At 38.2% G+C, this 21,574-nt stretch overlaps 1 protein-coding gene across 7 annotated transcripts in view; it reads left to right on the top strand.

The window, feature by feature from the left end:
- kirrel3b (kirre like nephrin family adhesion molecule 3b) overlaps nucleotides 1-21,045 on the top strand; it is a 151,812-nt gene extending 130,767 nt beyond the window's left edge. Inside the window, exons 9-17 of one of the 7 annotated variants that reach the window (XM_067508273.1) lie at nucleotides 79-206; nucleotides 601-727; nucleotides 7,206-7,306; nucleotides 10,039-10,249; nucleotides 11,605-11,712; nucleotides 12,215-12,298; nucleotides 12,601-12,716; nucleotides 13,461-13,547; nucleotides 16,230-21,045. In XM_067508273.1, the coding sequence (XP_067364374.1) occupies nucleotides 79-206; nucleotides 601-727; nucleotides 7,206-7,306; nucleotides 10,039-10,249; nucleotides 11,605-11,712; nucleotides 12,215-12,298; nucleotides 12,601-12,716; nucleotides 13,461-13,547; nucleotides 16,230-16,691 (1,424 nt within the window). In that variant the 3' untranslated portion in view covers nucleotides 16,692-21,045. The remainder of the gene's footprint in view (nucleotides 1-78; nucleotides 207-600; nucleotides 728-7,205; nucleotides 7,307-10,038; nucleotides 10,250-11,604; nucleotides 11,713-12,214; nucleotides 12,299-12,600; nucleotides 12,717-13,460; nucleotides 13,548-16,229) is intronic. The other 6 variants (XM_067508275.1, XM_067508274.1, XM_067508278.1 and 3 more) reach the window with 6 other exon arrangements.
- The last annotated feature ends 529 nt before the right edge of the window (nucleotides 21,046-21,574 follow it).

Raw genomic sequence — 21,574 nt, 5'->3', positions numbered from 1 at the left:
CTTCTTAAGTAACACTGTATTTCCCTAATACCATGCTTGATTGTAGATCAATCATAGAAAGTATGTGTATGTCAACAGTTGGTCCTCGGATGGCTGCGGAGCCTCAGTCATTACAGGTGGACCTTGGATCTGATGCTGTGTTCAACTGTGCCTGGACAGGAAATCCATCGCTTACCATTGTCTGGATGAAGAGGGGATCTGGAGTGGTGAGTGTATTGATATGCACTGTTGGTCATTTTTTACATACAGTCACATGCAATAAATTCAAGGCTGCTTATCTCCTTTTTTTTTCTTTTTTTTTTATTTCAATTTTGTGCCTATTACTGTCCTGGTGACCTACTCTTACATGAGATTTGTTGATTTGATCCGCAAATTCAGACTCGTTTCACCTTTCCTTTTGTCGACATCAAAGGCCAAAGTCACCCCCTTTATTCCACTGAGCTCAAACCCTAAATTGGATTTTAATAATTGAGGAGAGGTGCCCTTTAAGATAATAAAAGCCTTGCTTTTTTATCATAGTTCTGCCTTGTTGCTGTCTTAAATGCAAAGGTGCCTTGCTATCATTGCATTTGATGATCTTTGGCTTTTTTTTTGCTGCAGGTTCTAAGCAATGAGAACCTCCTGACACTGAAATCTGTGAGACAGGAGGATGCTGGGAAATATGTTTGCCGTGCTGTGGTCCCGCGTGTAGGAGCTGGCGAGAAGGAGGTTTCTCTCACTGTCAATGGTAAGCTTTGTTTTTGTCTTTCAAACAAACAGCGCTGAATGCAGGCCCACAAAGTTATCAAATACATTAGTGTGAATCTTGAGGCTGGGGTCAACAGTGGCAAAAAGAAAGCAGTGCCAGGAGTCAGTATTGAACTTCAAATCTATAAATCTTAACAGAATATGCCACTCCATTCTCTCCTGTTTTTATTTGTTTATTTATTTTAGCGTAGTACTTCCTTAGAGACATGGCTAATTTTACTGAGCAGGTAAACAGTATTTTAAAAAAGGAAAAAACATTCAGCACAGCACAAGGATACAAGGTACATAGCATGTTCATGCAAATCAGGTTTCCTGACAAAGGTAATGTGATGGTACAGAACTGTTTCATCAGCTGTCACTGTTTTAAATTTAAAAACTAATAAGGGTGGACTTTGTCTTTTTAAGATGTGACTGCACATTTCATAAACAGGTGAAATGTACTTAAATGCTAATTAAATTCTGCATGAGTCACAGGGAAGCTGCCTTTTCTGGGGCTCTGACTGACTAATGAATACCAGCCTTGGTGGGAGACCTGGCAACTCTCAAACAAATGACTTCATTATCGGTGCTTGATATTCAGAGAGCATGCTTCGGTGTGGCAGAGGTTCTTAGTTGTGGGATTTACATGTCTCGTATTTTCCCTGTATCCATCTGAAGACAATGTGGTCCAAATAGATAAATAAATAAAAACTGAGGGAGCTTTACGATGCTTGCAAGATGTCTTCGAGTTGACTCTGAGAGTGTATGACTGTACGTTTTCAAAGCTAACAAAAGAGTTTGCCTGTAAGCAACACTGCCGCTGATTTGGGGATGAAGATACAACAAGTAGCAAACAGTGTGTGTAAAGATTTTCTTTTCAAAATCCAGACATTAGCTTTGCATATCAGAGAGAATGGGATACCAGTATTCCCTCCAGCACAAGATCAGAACCATGACTTTCTATGAACTGCGGTGAGCTTCCTACTCAGCCGGGATTCTAGCTGAAATCAATGCAGAAGGGGCATAAGGCAAAATCACAACTAATTCTGTTTTCTCCTATTCTGTTGATAGCGGCCTATGTTGGTATCATTTATGCATCTTTAATATGCAAACAAAATACTATCTAATGCACCATTTTGATTAATCTCTGCTCTGCTTATGGATCTATGGTGATCAGAAATGATGTCATGAGAGAAATGAGATGGATTGTTTTAATAAAGCTGATAACAGAAAACAATTCCAAGCACACTGGGAACATTCAACAAAGCTGAAATGGCATGTTTACTTAGTCTCTGCAGATTTCATTTAAGCAAGTTCTGGATGAATCCTAGTTGTTTTATTTGTTTATATTCGTCTTTGTTTGCATCTTGCACCTTCCTGCCTGAATGTTTGACATTCAAAAGCCTCCTTTTTTTTTACCCTTCTGAATAATTTAAATTCATCTCTCTTTTTTTCCGCACCACATGAGGAATCTGAGTCATTTCTTACCCACTCCTTGAGGCGAATCAGATTGTCAAACTTGTGAAAGTGCAAACACTGGGGTTGGTGGCATGTGGAGGACTCTCTCTGGAGGTTCATTGATTTGTCCAACGCCACTGTCTCATCTGCAGATGAATATGAGCACTTTGTACCTTTCATCAGCCCATCGTTACTGACAGTCAGCAGGACTCAATTGATTCTGACAATGAGTAACTAACATAACGGATGGGCGAGCTTTACAGGGGGGACATCTATGATCCAGTGATATGTCTAGCAATGCTGTGGATTTTCAGAGTATTCCTGATGGGACAGTGTCTGCTGCATTTCTCTGCTGTTTGTTTTCCCTGCAGATATCCCCTGATTCCTTAATGCCATCATTTAAATTACATGTGTTTATAATTTGTCATTCCCTCTGTCTTCCCCCTCTCTGCCGTTGTGTGTCACTGGCTCCCACTGTGGCATGCCACATAGACATGAGGATTCCTGCTTTCCCTGGGGAAGAATGTAATTTAATTATAATCAAACAGCTAGCAGGGGAGGCAGTTTGTGTTTAAGTCACTAATGGATACATATTGTTTAGTCTAGTCAAACATTTTCAGAATTGAAATGTCCTTCAGCATTTTGTATGCAGTCGTCAAAGTTTTTGTACAGAGGGGGCTGTGCACATCCATGCGTGTGATTATTTATATAGCATACAATATATATGCATGGCTTTTTCCAGAGTCCTGCAGTTGTTGGATTTGAGAGAACTTATCTTGAATGCTTGAATACTTTAAGCTTGTGTATACCTGAGGACCATATATTCATGCAATACATATTAATTACTATATCCAAAATGTGTGAGTAGTAATGTACATCCATTTCTGTTCATGAGTATATGTGTGTCTTAGGGCTAAGCAGGATTTATGATGGCACACATACATTACTTGGCAGTCTAGAGAGAAAAAGACCAGGAAGGAAAAGATAAGGCAAGAGAACTGTCCAATATCCCACAAATCATTTAAGCTTGATCTTTTTTTTCCCTCTTTTTCTTTCAAAACACCATTCATATACCAGTTAATTATCATCCCAGCCATCATTAAACTGGCAGCGACACTGTCTAAGAAAGAAAAGTGCATAGCAACAATTGAGAATTTATCTCATTTATCTCACCAGCTCAATTTGAGCATGGTAAGATACAATCTGCAAGACTTTGAACATGCTTTATGTGTCGCTGTCACATACGCTCTATGTGCTCAGCTGACACTTATGTTATATTGCGTGAGGGAAAAAAAATTGTTCGCTTTAAAAGCAAAAAAATTATAATTTGGTGAGATCTCAGTATTTAAGACTTGTTCACAATGGCTCATAAGAGAGCAGCAAACCTCCAATGTGTCCTTTATGTATCTGATAAATCAATGTTAGTTCTTAAAATTAAGTGGAAAGAAGGTGTAGAAATAAACAAGCTCAAAATAGATCTTAGTGCGAACCTTGATAATTGACAGATTTAATGCCAGCTTTATTAACATTTATTTCAAGTGTGTGGTTGTACACATAACGCAAGCAATAGGCTTCTTAGTGTTAATACATAAATTGTGTATTATATCTTGCTCTTTAGGCAGGTCCAGAGGTTTTTTGGTGAGCCTTTCTGTTCATGTGTTTTCTGCACGTTCTATTTGCAAACACTAGTTAAGATCATCTCAGTGCCAATCATATGTTCAATATCTGGATAAACCACTAATTGTGGCAAAACAAATCGAAATTGTGTTTCTGGCCTGTGGCATGCCCACTGAATTATTACTGTAAGTGTATCTTACAGTGTGAGGTGAGGACCGTATGGATCACAGTGCATACAGAAGAAGAAATAGGGAGAAAATACAATCTTGGTCCCTGCTGTAAAACATTCAGCCAAAGCAGCCCAAGGTGGCAAAGCTGTATTCCGATTGGTAAGTGTGTGTTTCTACAGAAGATAAACATGATGACTACCTCAGCTAGCCAATTAGCGATAAAGATAGAATTATTTGTTATTGTGGCTGCAGATCCAGTCTGACTCACTAATGTACTGTGAATGTGATTAGGTATATCAGAAATACAACAGCAGGAAGATGACACTATTTTAAGGACTGAGGGCTTTCTCTCAGTTTAAATGTTGCATACAATATATAGATTAGGGATGTAGATAACGAGCAACTTTAAACCAATGTCAGATTTCACTGTGACTCAACTGTGTGAAGTATAAAACATTTTAATCTCCTTGGCAGCATTATTTTGATGGAAATTGTGCAAGCAATATTTTGTTGCATTATCAGTTTCCTATTCCCAACAATTGAATAATTATATAACCCTGAGTCTTCTGTATACATGTAGCTCTAAAACAAAAATTTAATTTCACAACTTTGTTATTGAATAAAAACTTGTTGGCAGCTTCAACATATACGTTTCTCTACAGATTTCTTTCTGAAGAAAATGTACTAATTGCCATCAGTAAAGTGACACATAAAAAGAGCTGCGACGATGCAGAAAGAAAATGTCGAGCTTTTGTTCAAAGTGGATAGCTCAGTTTGGGAAGGAAATGTAAGCCCTGGCCTTTCGACACCCACGCTGATATTGTGTAATCAGATTGCAATGTCCACTACAGAGTTAACACCTCCTCAAATGAATGAGCAAAACACTGCACCCAACATTTTGATTACCTCCCCTGCTGCTAACATTGATGTTGTAGTGCCACCCACCTGCTTGCTACCAATGTGTTTGTGCTCTGATCACATAGTGCAAGTGGCAAACACATACTTTTACACACACAGGCATACACACACATTTCAGCCCAAGCTGAGCTAGTGAGATAAAGCTATCTAATTATATTCCTCATTTGCAGCTCTGATCCAATGAATAGATCTTCCCCAGCCTCTAACACCGGCCTTTTGCACGCTGCAAGCGACTGAGCTTGTTGTGTTGACAGTCAGAGCTCTTACAAACCACAAACTTACATTTCACCTCCTCATCACAAGTTAAAGTATGCACATTCAGCCCCGTCTCCTAAAAAATGATTTTTTTTTTACAACTAAACTAAGCAAATGCAAATATGTTACGCTAGCAACAAAATAGGAACAAGAAGTTTTTTAAAGAAACATAATGACTATGTGTTGACAATTAATGTTAATGGAATTTATTGATTTACACATTAATAGCATCTAATCTTGAAGTATAAAGTCAAGTTTGTCTGACCACAGCGCTATTTAAAGTTTTATTTTACGTTTAGGTGGTTAAGATTATAAGAAAAGACAGTCTTTCTTTAACCATAACCATAGCATTTTTTGCCTAAAATGAGCCACACTTGGAATCCGAGATTCTTTCTGTGGCATGAAGAAAGGAATGCAGTGAATTAGAAGATGCTTACATTCCCTAAAAAATTCTAAGTGTTTTTGCAAGTTAGTTGCACATGTAATTTTTAGGAAATAAGGTTTTACTAGCATTACATAACAGTATTAGCAATGGTTGGCAAACCAGTGAAATGGGGGGAAACAGCTTTTGATACATTTCTTTCTTAAAACTGTCTGTTCATTCTGCAGCAGTAGCAGCCTTGCAGCATCCTCCAGTAGCATACCAACACGCCATCTGGCAAAGTCTCATTAAAATGCTAATTCATTTTAATAAGAGACAGGTAATAAACTGCAATTATGTATTGTCTGAGAGATGGCAGAGAGCAGGAGTTTGAGGAAAGTTGGTGAGGAAGCGAGTTGTCTGACTAATCAAGAAGCAGCATCACTCGCCTCCTCCTCAAACCCACATTCCTAACCCTAAATATTACAAGAGGCTTGCTTAAGGTTGGATTTTAATAGACAAAGTACAAAAGCGTTTTTTGGAGATTCTTGAAGAAACCCAGCTTCTAAGAAAGAAGAAGCAGATGAAAGTAAAATTGAAAAATGTTGTAATACTCACTTTTTCATCTACCTTCATAGCATAAATAAAAACTCCATATTGTCCTGTAATTGTATCTATTCAAATATAAAAATTAGCCTCTGTACTGTATATTATTTTACTTGGGCACGTTCAACAGGGAAAATAGACCTGAAAGGCAGAATTGGGTCATGTGTTAGTGTATATCTTGTCTTCATATTAGTGCTGTTACCCGGTGTGAACAGCCTCCAGAGCAGATGGCAAGCAGACCAGTCGTTTAGGCTGGGCTGCCCTTGTCAGGCTAGATCTTGTAGCTTGACTGTGGTTTTGCACATGCTGGCTTGAAGTTCATACCTGCAGCTCATGTTGATGGAAGTAGCCCTGTTTACATAGTTTGTAATTCCAATAGCAACTCCATTTATTCAATGGAATTCATGTTTTTTGTAGGAACATTCATTTATTTAAAGCTTTATGTATATTTACAATATGGACAGTGAAACAAGCAAAATTGGATCATGATACAACATAAGACAAATCATACTGTGTTCTATCTTTTGGACTGTGAATGTATAGAGAGCTGATGGTTAGTGTTTAGTTATGTGCAGGCCTGTTGGCTCAGAGTCTAGATTTGCTGTAAGCAAATTGATTTGAGGTGAAACACTGTGACAACTGTGTTATCTGCTCACAATGGCATTTTTCTCTTTCCATCTGTGTTGTCCTGATTACACTCCAAAGAACTGCTGTAGCACTCTCCAGTGACGTTTATCTCAGTGGGAGAAATCAAGCCAGCCATAAATCAACACTTTCTTGATCCAGAATGAGGTCCGGGCCCCCACTTATGCCCTTCGTTTAGTCCTGGTGTGTCCTTGGCTAGATTGTAGAGAGGGAAGAGGCACGTTCATATTGCAGCGCAATACAATATTCCTCAGGAGTCCCAAATTACTGAACACTTCAGGTGTTACGGCTTGGAACAGGGGAGCGCTTAGGATATAATGTATCACAGGAATGTGATTGAGCAGAATTGGCATATGACCCGAAACTGAAAATGGATTTAATTATTCATGTTTCAATTTCTGTGACTCATTATAAAACTTTTTTCTTTTTTTATGATTGTTCTTTTTCAGGGCCGCCAACTATTTCTAGCACACAGACTCAACAAGCGTTACATGGAGAAAAAGGACAAATCAAATGTTTTATTCGAAGTACACCTCCTCCAGACCGTATTGTAAGTATATCTGTACTATTTATCATTTTCTGCATTGATCTTTTCACCTAAAGAGATTTGATAAGTATTGTACAGTTGATCTGTACAGTGTAAATGATATTCTAAATGATTTTTGTCCATGTTGAAACATAATAATTAAACTGTACAGATCTTTTAGCTGCACATGGGAAATTATATAGGTGAAACATTATCTCCATCATTTGTTTTTGTATGAAAAGGCAAGTATGAATCTAGAGTTTGAACCCTCAGTTTCTCGTTTAATGCTCTGTTACCACTGATCCCATTAAACTTTATGGACCTTATACAGTATAAACAACATATTCTCTGAGCTCACATTGTCCCTATTATTAATTTGTGTGTGTGTGTTTGGATACTGTATGTTTGTGGTTAATTTCCATCTAACATGTGTTTTATTACATTTATACCCAGCTTTTACTACCAATATAAATAATTTTAGGTTTAATTGAGAGATTAGCCAGTGGGGGCAGTACACCTTTATTCTACATTTAAGAACTGTTGTTTTATGAAGCAGCTTTGTTTGTAGTTATGTCAAGTCAAATCAGGTCATGCTAGAGGACTTTGCAATCTACGTGGTTTTTTAAAGAGATTTGATAAGCACAAGGAAAGCTCTTCACTTTATTACCCTACATGTTAATTAATGGAATTTTTCCACTTAAGACGAAAGCGAAAACAATTGAACCAAGGCAAAAATTGTAACACTGCAACACTGCATTTCGATGTCTCTACGTAGCCACCTGTCCATCACTGCAAGCTTGAAACCGAATGTGTTTTTCCTTGTTTTTTTCCTCATTTTTTTGTTAAAAATCAGCAAATAATTGTGATTCTCGCCATAGTCAAAACAAATGCCGTCTGCACCAAGATGCCTTAAATAAAAGCAGTAACTAAATGGCATGTGTTAAATTATCATAGCGCTGCATAAATGAATTCAGCGTATGCAAATCTCTATTGTTGTGCTGTTTTTCTCTCAACATCACATGTGTCAGCTTCACATTAATCCATCACTTCCTCAAACCTAGTATGAAGAGAAAAGTTTTTTCTTATTATTCTTATCTTAATTTTACTTACTTCCATTATTATTATTTATTTTTAGCTTGGAACTTATAACAATTCAAAACACAATTTTCAAGATATCCTACTTTTAGTACCTACAAAGTGGCTCCAAATGCTAATACATGTGTATGTATAGTATACATAGCATATGTACATATACATAGCATATGTATACTGATGTGGGACTCATTAATTATTTGGGAATTATAAAACATAGACTAGTTAAGAAGTGCAATGTAGTAGAGTTTGGGTATGGGGTGTAAAACAGGCGGAGGATAGTTGGGTTCGTTTGGTGGGGCCAGTTAGTTTCAGTGATTTTTTAATTTTGCTTAGTGGTGTTAGTGGGAAGGGTAGGTAAATTAAGCCGTAGCTTTGACTTACACCCTTTTTGGTTTAAGCATTTTAAAATCATAATATGTGATGGTATATGTATATGAGTAAAAGTATACATGTACTTTGTATATGTGCAAGTGTAAATGTATATACATTCATTTTGGACCAAATGTTTTAAACACAAACTAAACTGGAATTTTCTTCAAATAATTAGCTTCTATAATCTTTATTATCATTGGGTGATATTTTATCTCACTCTAAAATCATAATATTTTTTTTGTGCAGCAAAATAATGCACAGTGTGTATTGTCCTACCTATATGTTCTTGGTTGCAGCAAGCAGAGGTCTTTAAATGGTCTCCCAACAGCAAAATCCAAAAAAGACCAGTACAGACACTGTGGCGAGAAGGGTTCTGCTTAGAGCACATGCAATTTGCAATTATCCATTAGACATTAGCTCAGTATACAGATGCCAGCGATATCTCAGTGAGCTGGCAGCTTGTCAAACAGAGCAGCAAATGGGGCCAGTTAACAAAAATAGTTTTAACCACAACATTTTTACCCATAACATGCTGTTCTAAAGTGCTTTTACCATCCACAGCAGAGTACAACATAGCATATCTTCTCTGAATAATTTCCCTCAGAAACTTCAATTTTCATGGTATAAAACGAGGTACATTATTTCTCAATTGCTAAGATGCGTTTAATGAAACTGGGAGCCAATCGTCTTCATCATCACCTTCTTGGCACAGCAAAAGTCTTTTGCAAAAAACACTTTTTCCATTAGTTTCACACATTTCTTACGCCATTGTCCAAAACAGTTAACACACATGTCATTAACAGACCCAAACCTTTATTGAATTAACTGTGTCTGCAGGGTTTGTTATCTCTACCTTGGGATATTGGGATATTGATAGCTGCATTTAGTATTTTGTTTTCTGTTGTGTTGATAGAAAAAGTGTAAAAGTTTGTCTAAAAGTTGTAGATGGAGGTAAAAAATAGCTTTTGTTGCATGCTTGGTGATAAATGGAAGTTATGTCATGAGAGTATTTGTTGCATGGGTATCCATCCCATATTTTTGGAGTGTTTTAGTGTGGACAGAAGTTCTGAACCTGACAAACCAAGATGCCTATTTGTAAAACCAGACTGCTAACATGGCTAAAAGTTGTATTGCACTTGTAGTTTTTTTTTGTTTGTTTGTTTTTTGGTTTGTTTGTTTGTTTTCCGTTTCAACTCATTCATATCACCGCAAACACTTTCTCTACAGTGCCAGTAATGATCACAGACTTCACACGATATATGACCTCTTTACCCTCTGGCTTTTCTCAGGCTTGGTCATGGAAGGAAACTGTGCTAGAGTCTGGAACATCTGGCCGCTACACTGTGGAGACTGTCAACACAGATGATGGAGTAATCTCCACACTGACCATGAGTAACATTGTCCCAGCTGACTTCCAAACCATCTACAATTGCACTGCGTGGAACAGCTTTGGCTCGGACACTGAGATCATTCGCCTTAAGGAACAAGGTGGGAGCCAAGGTTCGACAGGTTCTACCTTCCTCTTCTTTAAATCACCTGACTGTGGCTTTTTAAACAGTCTTAGTGAAACAGCTGTGTTGTGAAACAGCCTGTCCATGTCTGAGCTTGTGACTATACAATTTGTGTGGGTGTGTGTATATAAATGGTAAATTGTCTGCACTTATGTCAATTTTTGTAAATTATATATAGATTATTACTTTACTTTCTGCAGTTAAATCTAAAAACACCATTGGATTTTTATTTTCATATTCTGTCAGAAATAAGTAAAAAAAAAAGTTAAAAATCACATTTAAAAATGCAAGATACGCATACAGTAGCTACACAGCATGGCCTAAATTGTGAAGTGTTTGATGTACACTGGATGTAATGATGACACAGATAAAACCCTTACAAATTAGTTTTCTGGGTTAACATAAAGTGCAACTCCCTGGTAATTTGAACTGGTGGCCCCTAGCATACAATGCATCCCAAGTATAAAAAATATTAAAAGAGAAATTTAAACAGTTCTTCTACTTCAAAAATGAATATTTTTTTTATCTGCTGACCTTTTCCCCTGCACCATAGGGGAAGCTGTGTTTTCTGTCCACTTATCACAAATGATAAATTATAAGCTGCTTATGTGAAAGTGAATAATAACGAAGACGTAAAATAGGCTCTAATGGTGTAGGAAGAGCACTTGGTTGTTTTGCATTTGTTTAAAATGCGATAAGGTCATAAATGTGGGCTGGTAACGCAGGTTCTCATTAAAGTGCGCTTTAATGAGAACCTTTAATGTTCTAGCAGCATATAGATGTGTGCCTGCAGGTTTAATCCCAATTTAGTCGCAAATGTGTTATAACCTCCATGCAGAAGCACACAAACATGATTATGCCTAAACTAAGGCACACACTCTTGCACTCTACTCAATAAAAATAAAAGCCCTTTGTGAAATGCTTCTATTAGCTTAAATGAGTGTAAAATTAAAAGTTATTAGACAGTAGGATAATGAGAGAATAACATGTTCGGTTATTAGTTTCCATTTGAATTTGGTTTTATTTGTACACAGTACAGATTTTTATTTATTTATTTTCCTGTGTCTGTGTGCCTGTGTAATTTTATTACATGGCCTTGTTCCATGTGAGGGGTAAGGTCCAAGTTATGTGGTGCAAGAAAATGTAGCATCCTTCCCTTTAGTTCCTTGGTTGTAGAAACAGAAGGAGATGTGAGGAGAGGTGGTACATTTATGTGGCTGAAAGAGAAAGGTGACCCCTTATATTATGACCGTTTTGCTGTTCCTTACATTGACTTTATTGCACAGCTGAGGTGTTTTTGTTCTGTTATTGTAGAAGGACATGTCTCTATGTTGCTCTCTGCAGAATCTCTCCCAGTGGCAGTGATCATCGGCATTGCTGTGGGAGCCTTTGTGGCCTTCATTGTCCTCATGGGCACCATTGGAGCCTTCTGCTGCACCCGCTCTCAGAGAAGTATGTCTCTTCTTCCCTGTGACATGCACTGAAGCGTGCATGCCAGTACTTGTGTGGTCCCCAAGCACATTAAAACATGTCCATCTACGGACTTAGATTCTGTTTTCATTGAAACATCATCACAAAAATCTGGAACTAGAAAGTTATTTTGGCTATGTGCAAATTCTTTTAACGACACCAAGACATCACTAAAAGCTTCAAGAAACGTCTGACAAGATTAATTGCTGAAACATAGCGTAACACTTAATGAACAATTAAATCTCTTGTTGAGATGGACATTTTTTTGTGGTGCGGAGTTAGCCAGATTGTGACAAGGGCTCATTTCATGCAATCTCAGTCTGGCTGCATTTCCATTTTAGGCTATTTACATCCTGTGCTGTGTTCACTGCCACCCACCCATGTACCAAGTGACTCAGGTTAGAGACAGTCAGCCACTGTCTCTTTCCAAGAACCAAACTGTGCTACTGGTCCCTTCAGCATGTCTATTGTCTGTATACTACAGAGGAAGCGCACCTGGTTATGCCCTCACTGCCCGTCTCCATCTGTGCTCACCAGAGAGAACTTGCAAGCAAAATTAAGACAGAAAGTAAGACTTTGTTATATGACAGTATCATCAGCATTGTCCCAAGCAGAATGAGCCACCGCGGAAGGCTGTGTGAGATTGCATATGTATGCAGAAAAAGATAATCTTGTGTTGGCAGGAAACATGATTAATAATGCTTTGTATTGTTTATGGGAAATGGGGGAGCTCTCACAAACCACAAATCCAGGGATCTTTGCTAAATTCTGTAATACTGCAAACTGCACTGGGGGGAATTATAATGTCAACAAATAGAGAATGCTGTTTATCCAGCTTACAGAGATATACGTGTTGTCTGTTTCTGCCAGATCTGAAAGGAGTTGTGTCGGCGAAAAACGACATCCGCGTTGAGATTGTACACAAAGACCACAATGCAGCACGAGAAAACGAAGAACACACCTCCATGAAACAACTGATGGTGAGTGTGAGTGTCGCAACATACTACTTTCAACTTCTTGCTGTTGTTTTCAGAAATAGGCTTTCGACATTTTTGTTCAGATTTTAGCGTGCCCTTCTTAAACTGACAGTGTCTAAATGGATGCACTTTATTGTTGGCATTTCCTGCACAACGCGTTATTTTATTAGAAATGGAAGAACACAGGAATGTAAATTGTGTATGTGCTGTAGTCAAAGTATAAAGGCTATATTTATCACTTTGATGATGCCACTAGTCGTATGCACAGAGCAGACCCCAATACAATGCACTGTAACTATGGAGATGCTGATGCATACTGGGTAATCCTACAGTGGGAGTACATCTATATCTACAGTACATGCCTCCTAGACACACGAAAACAGTTTCCTCTTGGATATGTACCAGTGTTTTGGTTTTGCTCCAAGGCTGGGCTATTTGTAGTTAGAGCTTTTGGATTACAGTTTCTTTTAGACTACTTAACACAGTCAGTACATGATGTTAGTGCAGGGAAATGAGCTTAGCTACCTTACAAATCTGCATTTTGCTAAGATAAATAAAATATATTCACAGATACATTATTAATGCTCCCTGTCAGCTCCAAGTGAAGGTGAAACATGTCTGACTGATATTAAAAAGAAAGAACAAGTGATAAAAGTGAAATCCTTCTCTCAGAAATTTCTTTTTTTTTTTTTCTGGGAGTGAAACCATTTCAGAGACTCTTACTATACAGTACTTTGCTTGATTTCTGTGCAGGTTGAACGAGGAGAGTTCCAGCAGGAATCAGTTCTGAAGCAGCTGGAGGTATTACAAGAGGAAGAGAAGGAGTATCAGCACATTAAGGTACGACTCCTGAAACAAGCACGGCATAAAGGCGTGAGGTGCGGGAGAACGAGAATGAAAGTTGGTGAGGGAGAGAATGCCTTTGGGGCAGAGGGTGGTCTTCAACTCTGGGACCAAAATAGCTGAAAATCATTAATCCTGCTTCTGAAACACATAATTCTCCATGGAGAAGTCCGGAGGCAAAATGACTCCTGTTATAGGTCTGATTTTATTAATTAGTCTCTCATTGGCGACGGTTCAAGAAATCAGAGGCTGCTTGGCCCTTAAGCTGTTATTTAAGTGACTGAAGTTGTTGCATATACTGTTGGTGCATTTGGACGGTTTTAAAGATCATATAGGACTGGAGGAAGTGCTGGATATTTATAAGATGTGCCAATTTTGCTCTGTCAGCAGCGTTTGTAGCCTCTCTGCATTTCATTTTCTTTTTGCAATGTCTCCTTTTAAGAGGCATCATGTTCATAAACATATCAGAGCTGTTGAACCTGCCAATAAACCTTCATCCAGTCTGTTTAGTGTCTATTTCAACTTTTAGTATTCATGTATGTCAATCTCTTTTTTTCCTTCTGCTGCAAAGCTTTTCCCACTCTTTCAATTAATTTGTTCCTCCTTTTTCCTATATTAATTTTATACCACTTATAACAAGTCACATGTTTGGATTTTGGCAAATTTCAGTGTAAAATCTCTGGTTTGGAACATATCAGCTCCTTTATTTTATTTAAACCTGTGGCATCACAATCAGTATCAGAGATGTAATCTTTACAGACAATAGGAATATTTAGCTACAGTACTGGTTTTAATTATGTGACAACTATATAGGCAGCACCACAATCAAATGTCTAAAGACTGAAAAACACTACAGCCAAATATAGAAGCCTGGTGCTGAATGCGGAATCTGACCGCAGGTATTCCATTCACTGTTTAATCAAGGAAATACACTCTGTATTATGCATGTACATCCTTTGATATCAATAGTCCTGCTCCTCCATAATCCTTTTGGAGCTCATAAGCAGAATGGTTCAGTATAGAACTAAGATTAAAATGTCAGTGTGGTCAGATCCACCCAAATGTGTCTTATTCAGTGTAGCCAGGATTCAGTGAATGTAATAAAACTGACTTCAGTGCTATTTATAGCTGCCCACCCATTTACATGGCAATGAATGGATCAGTCTTTACAGAGGAGGCACTTTGCTTTCTGTTCTCCCATCGCACATGAAAGCACTTTACTTCTTGTAAATCTTGCAATAAATGATCCACACACGATTTGGCAGATTGTACAGATTCTTCTATCAAGGCCTTTTTTCACTCCTTCATAGGCGGACCTCTAATAAAGAGTGGTCACCTACTCCTGTCACACCAGTAAAATGACCCTTTAAAATTAATATTTTGCATGTTTTGTTTTTTTATTCCAATTAGTGAATAGAGCATAAAATAGTAAACTAATAGTTAATTAACAGGTGAGCTCTTTTAGAAACACCTTGTCTTCTGTCTTATGCTACAGGAATTCTCAATATTTATATAGAAGTTGTCCTCAAAGTTACTTAAATATGTGCCTAAAATATTTCTCATTCCTTAAGAAGACCCCCTTGGTGCTTTTTTATGTAAATGCTTCAGTAAATCAAGCACAGCAGATTATCTCAGCAGGTGTTTATTCCACCTCCAACCTGTATTCTAGTCAACAAGACTGTAGATGAATTTTCAGAATGCGACATACATTCACCAAAGAGTAAATCATTGCTGTGTCCCTAAGTGATATAAGGAAGGTGACATAGTTGCTTTACGTTCCCACTTTGCATCTTGCTGCTTATCTGTGCCATTACACAAAATTCAGTTCCTATTATTTGCTCTCTTGTCCAAGTGATTGTTGACGTTGGATCTTTGGAATCTGCTTTTGTTGTTTTTCTCATCTAACCTGCTCCCCCTGGGGTCAGATTTTGTTTAATCCTAGTTAATGACAGTGTTCATAAGGTCAGAGTTGAAGCTGGACCAAACACTGATTAAGGCCAGATACGAACAGTCTTCCTCTCTGCTCTCTGATAAGCAAGGCAAAAAGGGGATCCTCTCAGGTGGTCTCTTTCATTTCCCTATTATGATTGTTCTCCCTATCTTTGACATTCACATCCATTCACGCAGGGATATAAATACACACACAGACAGACACACATGACCTAACTGGACCCTTAGCAACAGCACGGTGTCTAGCAGACAAACAACACAGCTGTAGTCTCAGACACCATTTCGGTGCATACATGAAATTACACACGCTGCAATCCGTTTAGGTCCAATTAAAGCTGGTACTTGAGTGAACTTTGCAGTGACACATTGGATGCCAAACTATAACTCATCAAGGCCCACTTAATTAGCGAGAAACATGATTTTAAGGTTAGCATGGGGGCTGTCCAAGTCCTAGCACTAAGCTGTTCCACTGTTTTTTTCATTTGTTCACGGCAGCTTGTTTCCTTATTTATTCAGCAATTTGAGTGGTAATTACTGCCAGTTTGACCTTGGCTCCTGTTAGAATACATGTACATGGAAATGCATATAAACAAGGGAATGGTTTCTTTTTTTTCTCTCTTCTTTTTTTTCCCTATTACTAATTTTCTTTTACATGTTGCCTCGAAGAAAATAAGCTAAAATAAAATAGTTATGATAATAATAATATTTTTTTTCCACTGTTTTCATTAGGATCCCACAAATGGCTACTACAGTGTCAATACATTCAAGGAGCACCATACGCCTACCATGACAGGTAATCAGACCACTGAGGTGAGGAACCCCACCAACACAGGTACCCTTGGCAAGCAGCGGGTACCAACAGGCATGTCCTTCACCAACATCTACTCCACACTAGGAGCCGGTTCCAACCGTCTGTATGACTACAGCCAACGCTTTGTGCTGGGCATGGGCAGCAGCTCCATCGAGCTATGTGAGCGGGAGTTCCAGCGTGGCTCCCTCAGCGACTCCAGCTCTTTTATCGACACACAGTGCGACAGCAGCGTCAGCAGCTACAGTAAGCCAGATGGCTACGTGCAGTTCGACAAAGACAGCAAGGCGTCAGCCTCCTCTTCCTCCCACTATTCCCAGTCCTCCTCGCAGAACTCAGACCTTACTCGGCCCCTCCAGAAGCGCATGCAAACCCACGTCTGACCACCAGGGATGAGGGCATTGAACTGGCTGAAACGGAGAGGATTGTAAAACTGTAAAAGAAGGAGCTCACAAAGAATTGTGTGTTTGATTTCTCCGTGCGTCGGGAGATGCCAGGGCTGGTTGGCTTTAATACACCGTGTGACTTGCTCAGACTTCTCAATGTCCCAAAAAGTGGATCAAGAAGCCTTACAATCCTCATGTTAACTCATCAACCACCTTCTTTAAAAAAAAAAATTAAAATCAATCTGAATCAGAATTGTGCTACAGAGACACTATTTGCCAACAGAGAGACATGACTAGCTTGGGATTTGAATATTCAATACTTGATTTCTGCAATGGAATTGTTACCGGATTCGAGGGTGGGAATGCAAGGCTTTTGTGTGACAATCAGTTTCCTTGGCAAAAACTGTTTGCCTTTTAAAGATTGTCATTCAGAAAAACTGAGATTGCTATTGCAAGCGTTGAAACCGTCAGCAAGACTGGCACGTTAAGCAGTGCAAGCCAGAGTCCTGCTGCTCTCCTGTAGTTTGAAGCACAAAAATGAATGTGCACGTGGTTTTTGTTAAAATGGTAACTCGTTTCTCCCCCCTACATTCAATTCAAACCTGTGTGTAAAGCTTGGCCTGTAGAAACTCGTTTCCTGTGTAGGTGGAAGAAAACTTTCTCCCTGTGCCCACAGACGTCTTGAACGTTGAAAAGAATGGCTGTTTTTTCTGTGCAGCTATATCTGGGCCACAGAGCTGAGCAGATAAAGAGGGGCTGAGATCTCATTTTAAATCCCTGAGTCATTATTTTACTTTGACACTTCGTGATAAAAGAATATCAATGTACATATGTGACTCTAATTTCTTTTCTAGCATCTAATTTGTGACTCTGATTTGTGATTTCCCCCATGGAGGACTCTAAATGAGGCACGTGCTCCTCTTCCGGTCCATATCTTCTTTGCCTTGAAGGTCTCTTTGAACTGCATCAATACAAACTTTGAATAAGCGAGCCAGACGTACACTGTCAGCTCTTCTGTTGATGGGGAACTGCACTCTACATAGTGTTAAAGCACCAAATCCAGCTCCCAGGCAGGCAGCACGAAAGCCCACAAACTGCAACATGTGTTGTATTTGTGAGCTCGTCCTGCTGCTGCCGCTGATCATCAGCCATACTTGAGGGTACCCGCTGAATGAAATGTAAACATTATATTTTGAGCTTCTTATTGTGTGGTTATGCCATTGCTATTGTCAACACCGCTGTTGACACTAGAGTCCAGTGCATTCTAACTGTATACCTACCTGTGATCATGCTGGAAATCAAGAGATATGAAAACAAATTTGAAAAATGTGTTGAGGTGATGTTGGCCCACTGACGCTTTCCAAGTGCATTGTTTTATTTTGTTTGGCACTGTGTGTGACATATATGAAATTGAATTTATTCTCTCATCACCTACACTGTATTTGTTTTAGTTGAAAGTAGATGCAGTGAGTAGTGATGTAATTTGCAGTTTCACAAAAACTCATGCTTTACATAAAAGTCAAACTGAACCTGTTGTTTAGCAGCGTGAAGTGTCATAGTCATGTTTTGTTGCGGAACATTAAGAAATGAAAAGTTTGCTTGTTTGGAGTACCGGACACTGGGCATTTTGTTTGTCTGTTTTATTTATCTATTTATTTTCCTATCCACTTTGTTAGTGCGTAATGTACCACACTGTGTCAGGTTAATTCCAGAAGTCTATAAAATGGAAAGCCTACAAAGTTTGTTCGTTAAACCAGGCACTGATCGATAAGGACAACACTATCTTATAAACACAAATAATTACGTATTATCTGTTATGTCACACATTACTTCACATTTGATTTTAGCTAAAAACTGCTTTATGTGTCTATGAATTATTGAGATTTGATCCGTCCATCTTTTATAGAATCAGCTTGTTTGTTATTTGATCAATTTTTTGAGGGGTAAATATGAGTTCCTGGAAAATTAACACAGCAAAATACTATAAACAGTATTGAAAATGGTGGCTCACAATGCCAATGTCACTTCTATTCTGTCATTTCAAAACAAACATAAGGTTAAGTCTAAAACCTATTCTATTAGTTATCTAATTAGGTGTTTTGTCCACGCATTCCATCGTGCATCTGTCAGTTGGGATGACATGCGTCTGAAACTATGAAATCTGCCTCACAACCAGTGTGAAAGAACCAAACAAGGCACTTCTAACAAAAGCAAGTTGTTGTAAGCACTTTACATATGATTATATTCAAGGCATTTGAATAGAGTTTTCCACTTCAGTGGCAGTGTTTTGGACTCTAATTTTACAAATGGATTGGCGCCCATTGTACAGCTTAAGGAAGGAAAAAAACTCTGTTTCAACGGTGATAATCCAGCTTGGCACTTAACAGACTGTATATAAATCTCTAATGCAGTCTCTCTGTGTATATAATTTTTCTGTTTTTTCTTTCTTTCCCAGTCAGAATTCACTATATGAGAGCTCACAAAAATCTTTGTGACATCAAAACTACACAGACAGACAATCACTTTTCTTTTATCCTTCCCAAATATGTCATCAACCTTTCTCGTTACTTAATAATTACATGGCAGGGTCATGATGGTATTTTCTTTCCCCCAAAATCGGGAAACTCACATTCTGTATACCGAGCACAGGCTATAGGATAAGAAGCTGTGCTTAGCTGGGACACCTTTGAAGTGAGAAGCAGTAAGAGGTTATTATACCTTCAGCCCTTCTGAGAAATGTCCAGATGCCAGGCAATATATTGCATTTGACACCATGATGACTGTCAAGTATGCCTGTGCCATTTTTCAAATGCATTTTCCTTAGCATTCAAAAGTGCAGGGCAACATTCTTACCCTCATATGGATGGGAATATATATATATATATATATATATATATATATATATATATATATATATATATATATATATATATATATATATATATATGTAGTTTTCATTTTATTTACATATATTATGCATCACAATTCAAATCATATTGAGCACGTCTCTTCCTAAAAACAAAGCAAATTTGCTTTCCTATCCAAACAGTTCAGTTTTCCTTATCTGATGCAGCTCTTGCATTGATCCAAACATAATGCATTTTCCCAGTCCAGAGAATCTGCACAGTGCACAGCAAACAGATAAATATTTGATAGACCAGCCTTCTGTCCCATCGCTCCATGGCAGCAGCTACAATGGGCATGAGAGTACCACTGAATGTCTTTGGGAATCAGAGCCCATGTGAGGACAAAGTCCACCCTGCTCACCTGTGAACGCCTCTCCGGCTGGTGCTGGCAGCACCTGTTTGCCTGGCTACATGCATCACACAGATGCCAGGGTATAACAGATGAATAAACACAAAGACCTGAACAATTACAAGGGGTTACTGACCTATGCTGATAAAACAAAGCAACCCTTTCAGAGGCGAGCATGCAGGGTAGTCTGTTATTAGGAGATGTTAAAGAATAGCCTGCAGTACACTGGGCAGGAACAGATTCAGGTGTGAGGCAGTTTGAAGTGAAGACTGGTTGGTACTTGTTTGTAACATCTTCTTTATTCACTGGCTATATTATATTTATTTAATATACAAAATCTATTGCTAAGTTGGAATAAACAGGAAAAAAGAAATATTGAACACTGCTTGTGTCAATATCCCACCTATGCCTGTGAAAGATGGTTTACATGAGGCTTTTTGAAGTCTGTTGTACAGCGTGATAGGTGTTACTGTCCATGATGGAACACACTGAACACATTCAGAAACACTAAAATGATCATAATAACCCATCTTTCTTTACTGTAAAAATGCTTTTTTCACTTCTTTTCTACAAATCAATACCTTGTTAGTACTTTAATAGTATGCTACTGAGGGGCCTGGACTAAATAGTATTTGCAAATAATCCTTGGCATCTGCTTTGGCTTGCAGAGCACACCGGGAATCAGTGTGGTTTGGTTTACGGAGTACAGTGTACAATAAGTCACAGTAAATTGAAAGAATCACAGAAAGTCATTTGAAAGTCTGATCAGTGTGCTTCTCTGTGATTGGTTCAGTTGTTGTGTACTCCAAATAATGCAAACTAGTGTGCAAATACTACATGACCCAGGTCTGAAAAAGTACTTAACTTACATGGTCATTTGAAGACTTTGTATAAATAGTGAACCATAAACATACAGTAATTGTAATGAAAATACAATATGTAAATTCTACTGGGTAAACCACTATTTTCAGGCAGTGGCCCTCTGTAACTAAGACAAAAAGGAAAAAAAAGGTTGTATTTTAACTGTACTGGTCTGTGAATCTATGATGCTTTTGCTCTGTATATTTGGAGAATAAAAATGATGTTTGAGTTTGTGTTTATTTTGCACTGTTTTCTGTCAGTGAGAATAATTGGTAAAAATTAGAGTCTGCTTTTGCTAGGTACATGCTGTATGCATATTAGCAATAATAATGTAAACGGACTGTTTTGGTCAGTGGTTTCACTGAGAGATGGTAATTTGCTGACTGGAAATGTTATGTTATTTATGCAAATGGCTGTCATTTTTAACAATAATTTGCTTTTGCTGTAGCTTGCTAACACACTGGCTTTGTCAAAACCCATTGCTTAACAGTTAAAATAAAATCAGCAAAATATAAATGGTTCATGGGAAAATATAAAAATCATTCAATTGTCTTAAGGAGGGGGAAGGGAAATAACAACAACAAAGCAAAAAACAAGTAAACCAAAACTAGATAAAGAGACAATGGCAATCCTAATCAGTGTACAGTGGTGAATTTATTTTTCCAATCTATGTTTTTCCTAACACAACATCCCCCCCGTAACACACTGCCCGTGTAACAACAGCAATGATGTGAGATCCACTTATTTATCTTTTGCTCACATAT

The sequence above is a fragment of the Channa argus genome, chromosome 6, assembly GCF_033026475.1.
Source record: "Channa argus isolate prfri chromosome 6, Channa argus male v1.0, whole genome shotgun sequence".
Taxonomy (NCBI): Eukaryota; Metazoa; Chordata; class Actinopteri; order Anabantiformes; family Channidae; genus Channa; species Channa argus.
The sequence above is the reverse complement of the archived record's forward strand: the minus strand, read 5'-3'. Positions and strand labels throughout refer to the sequence as shown.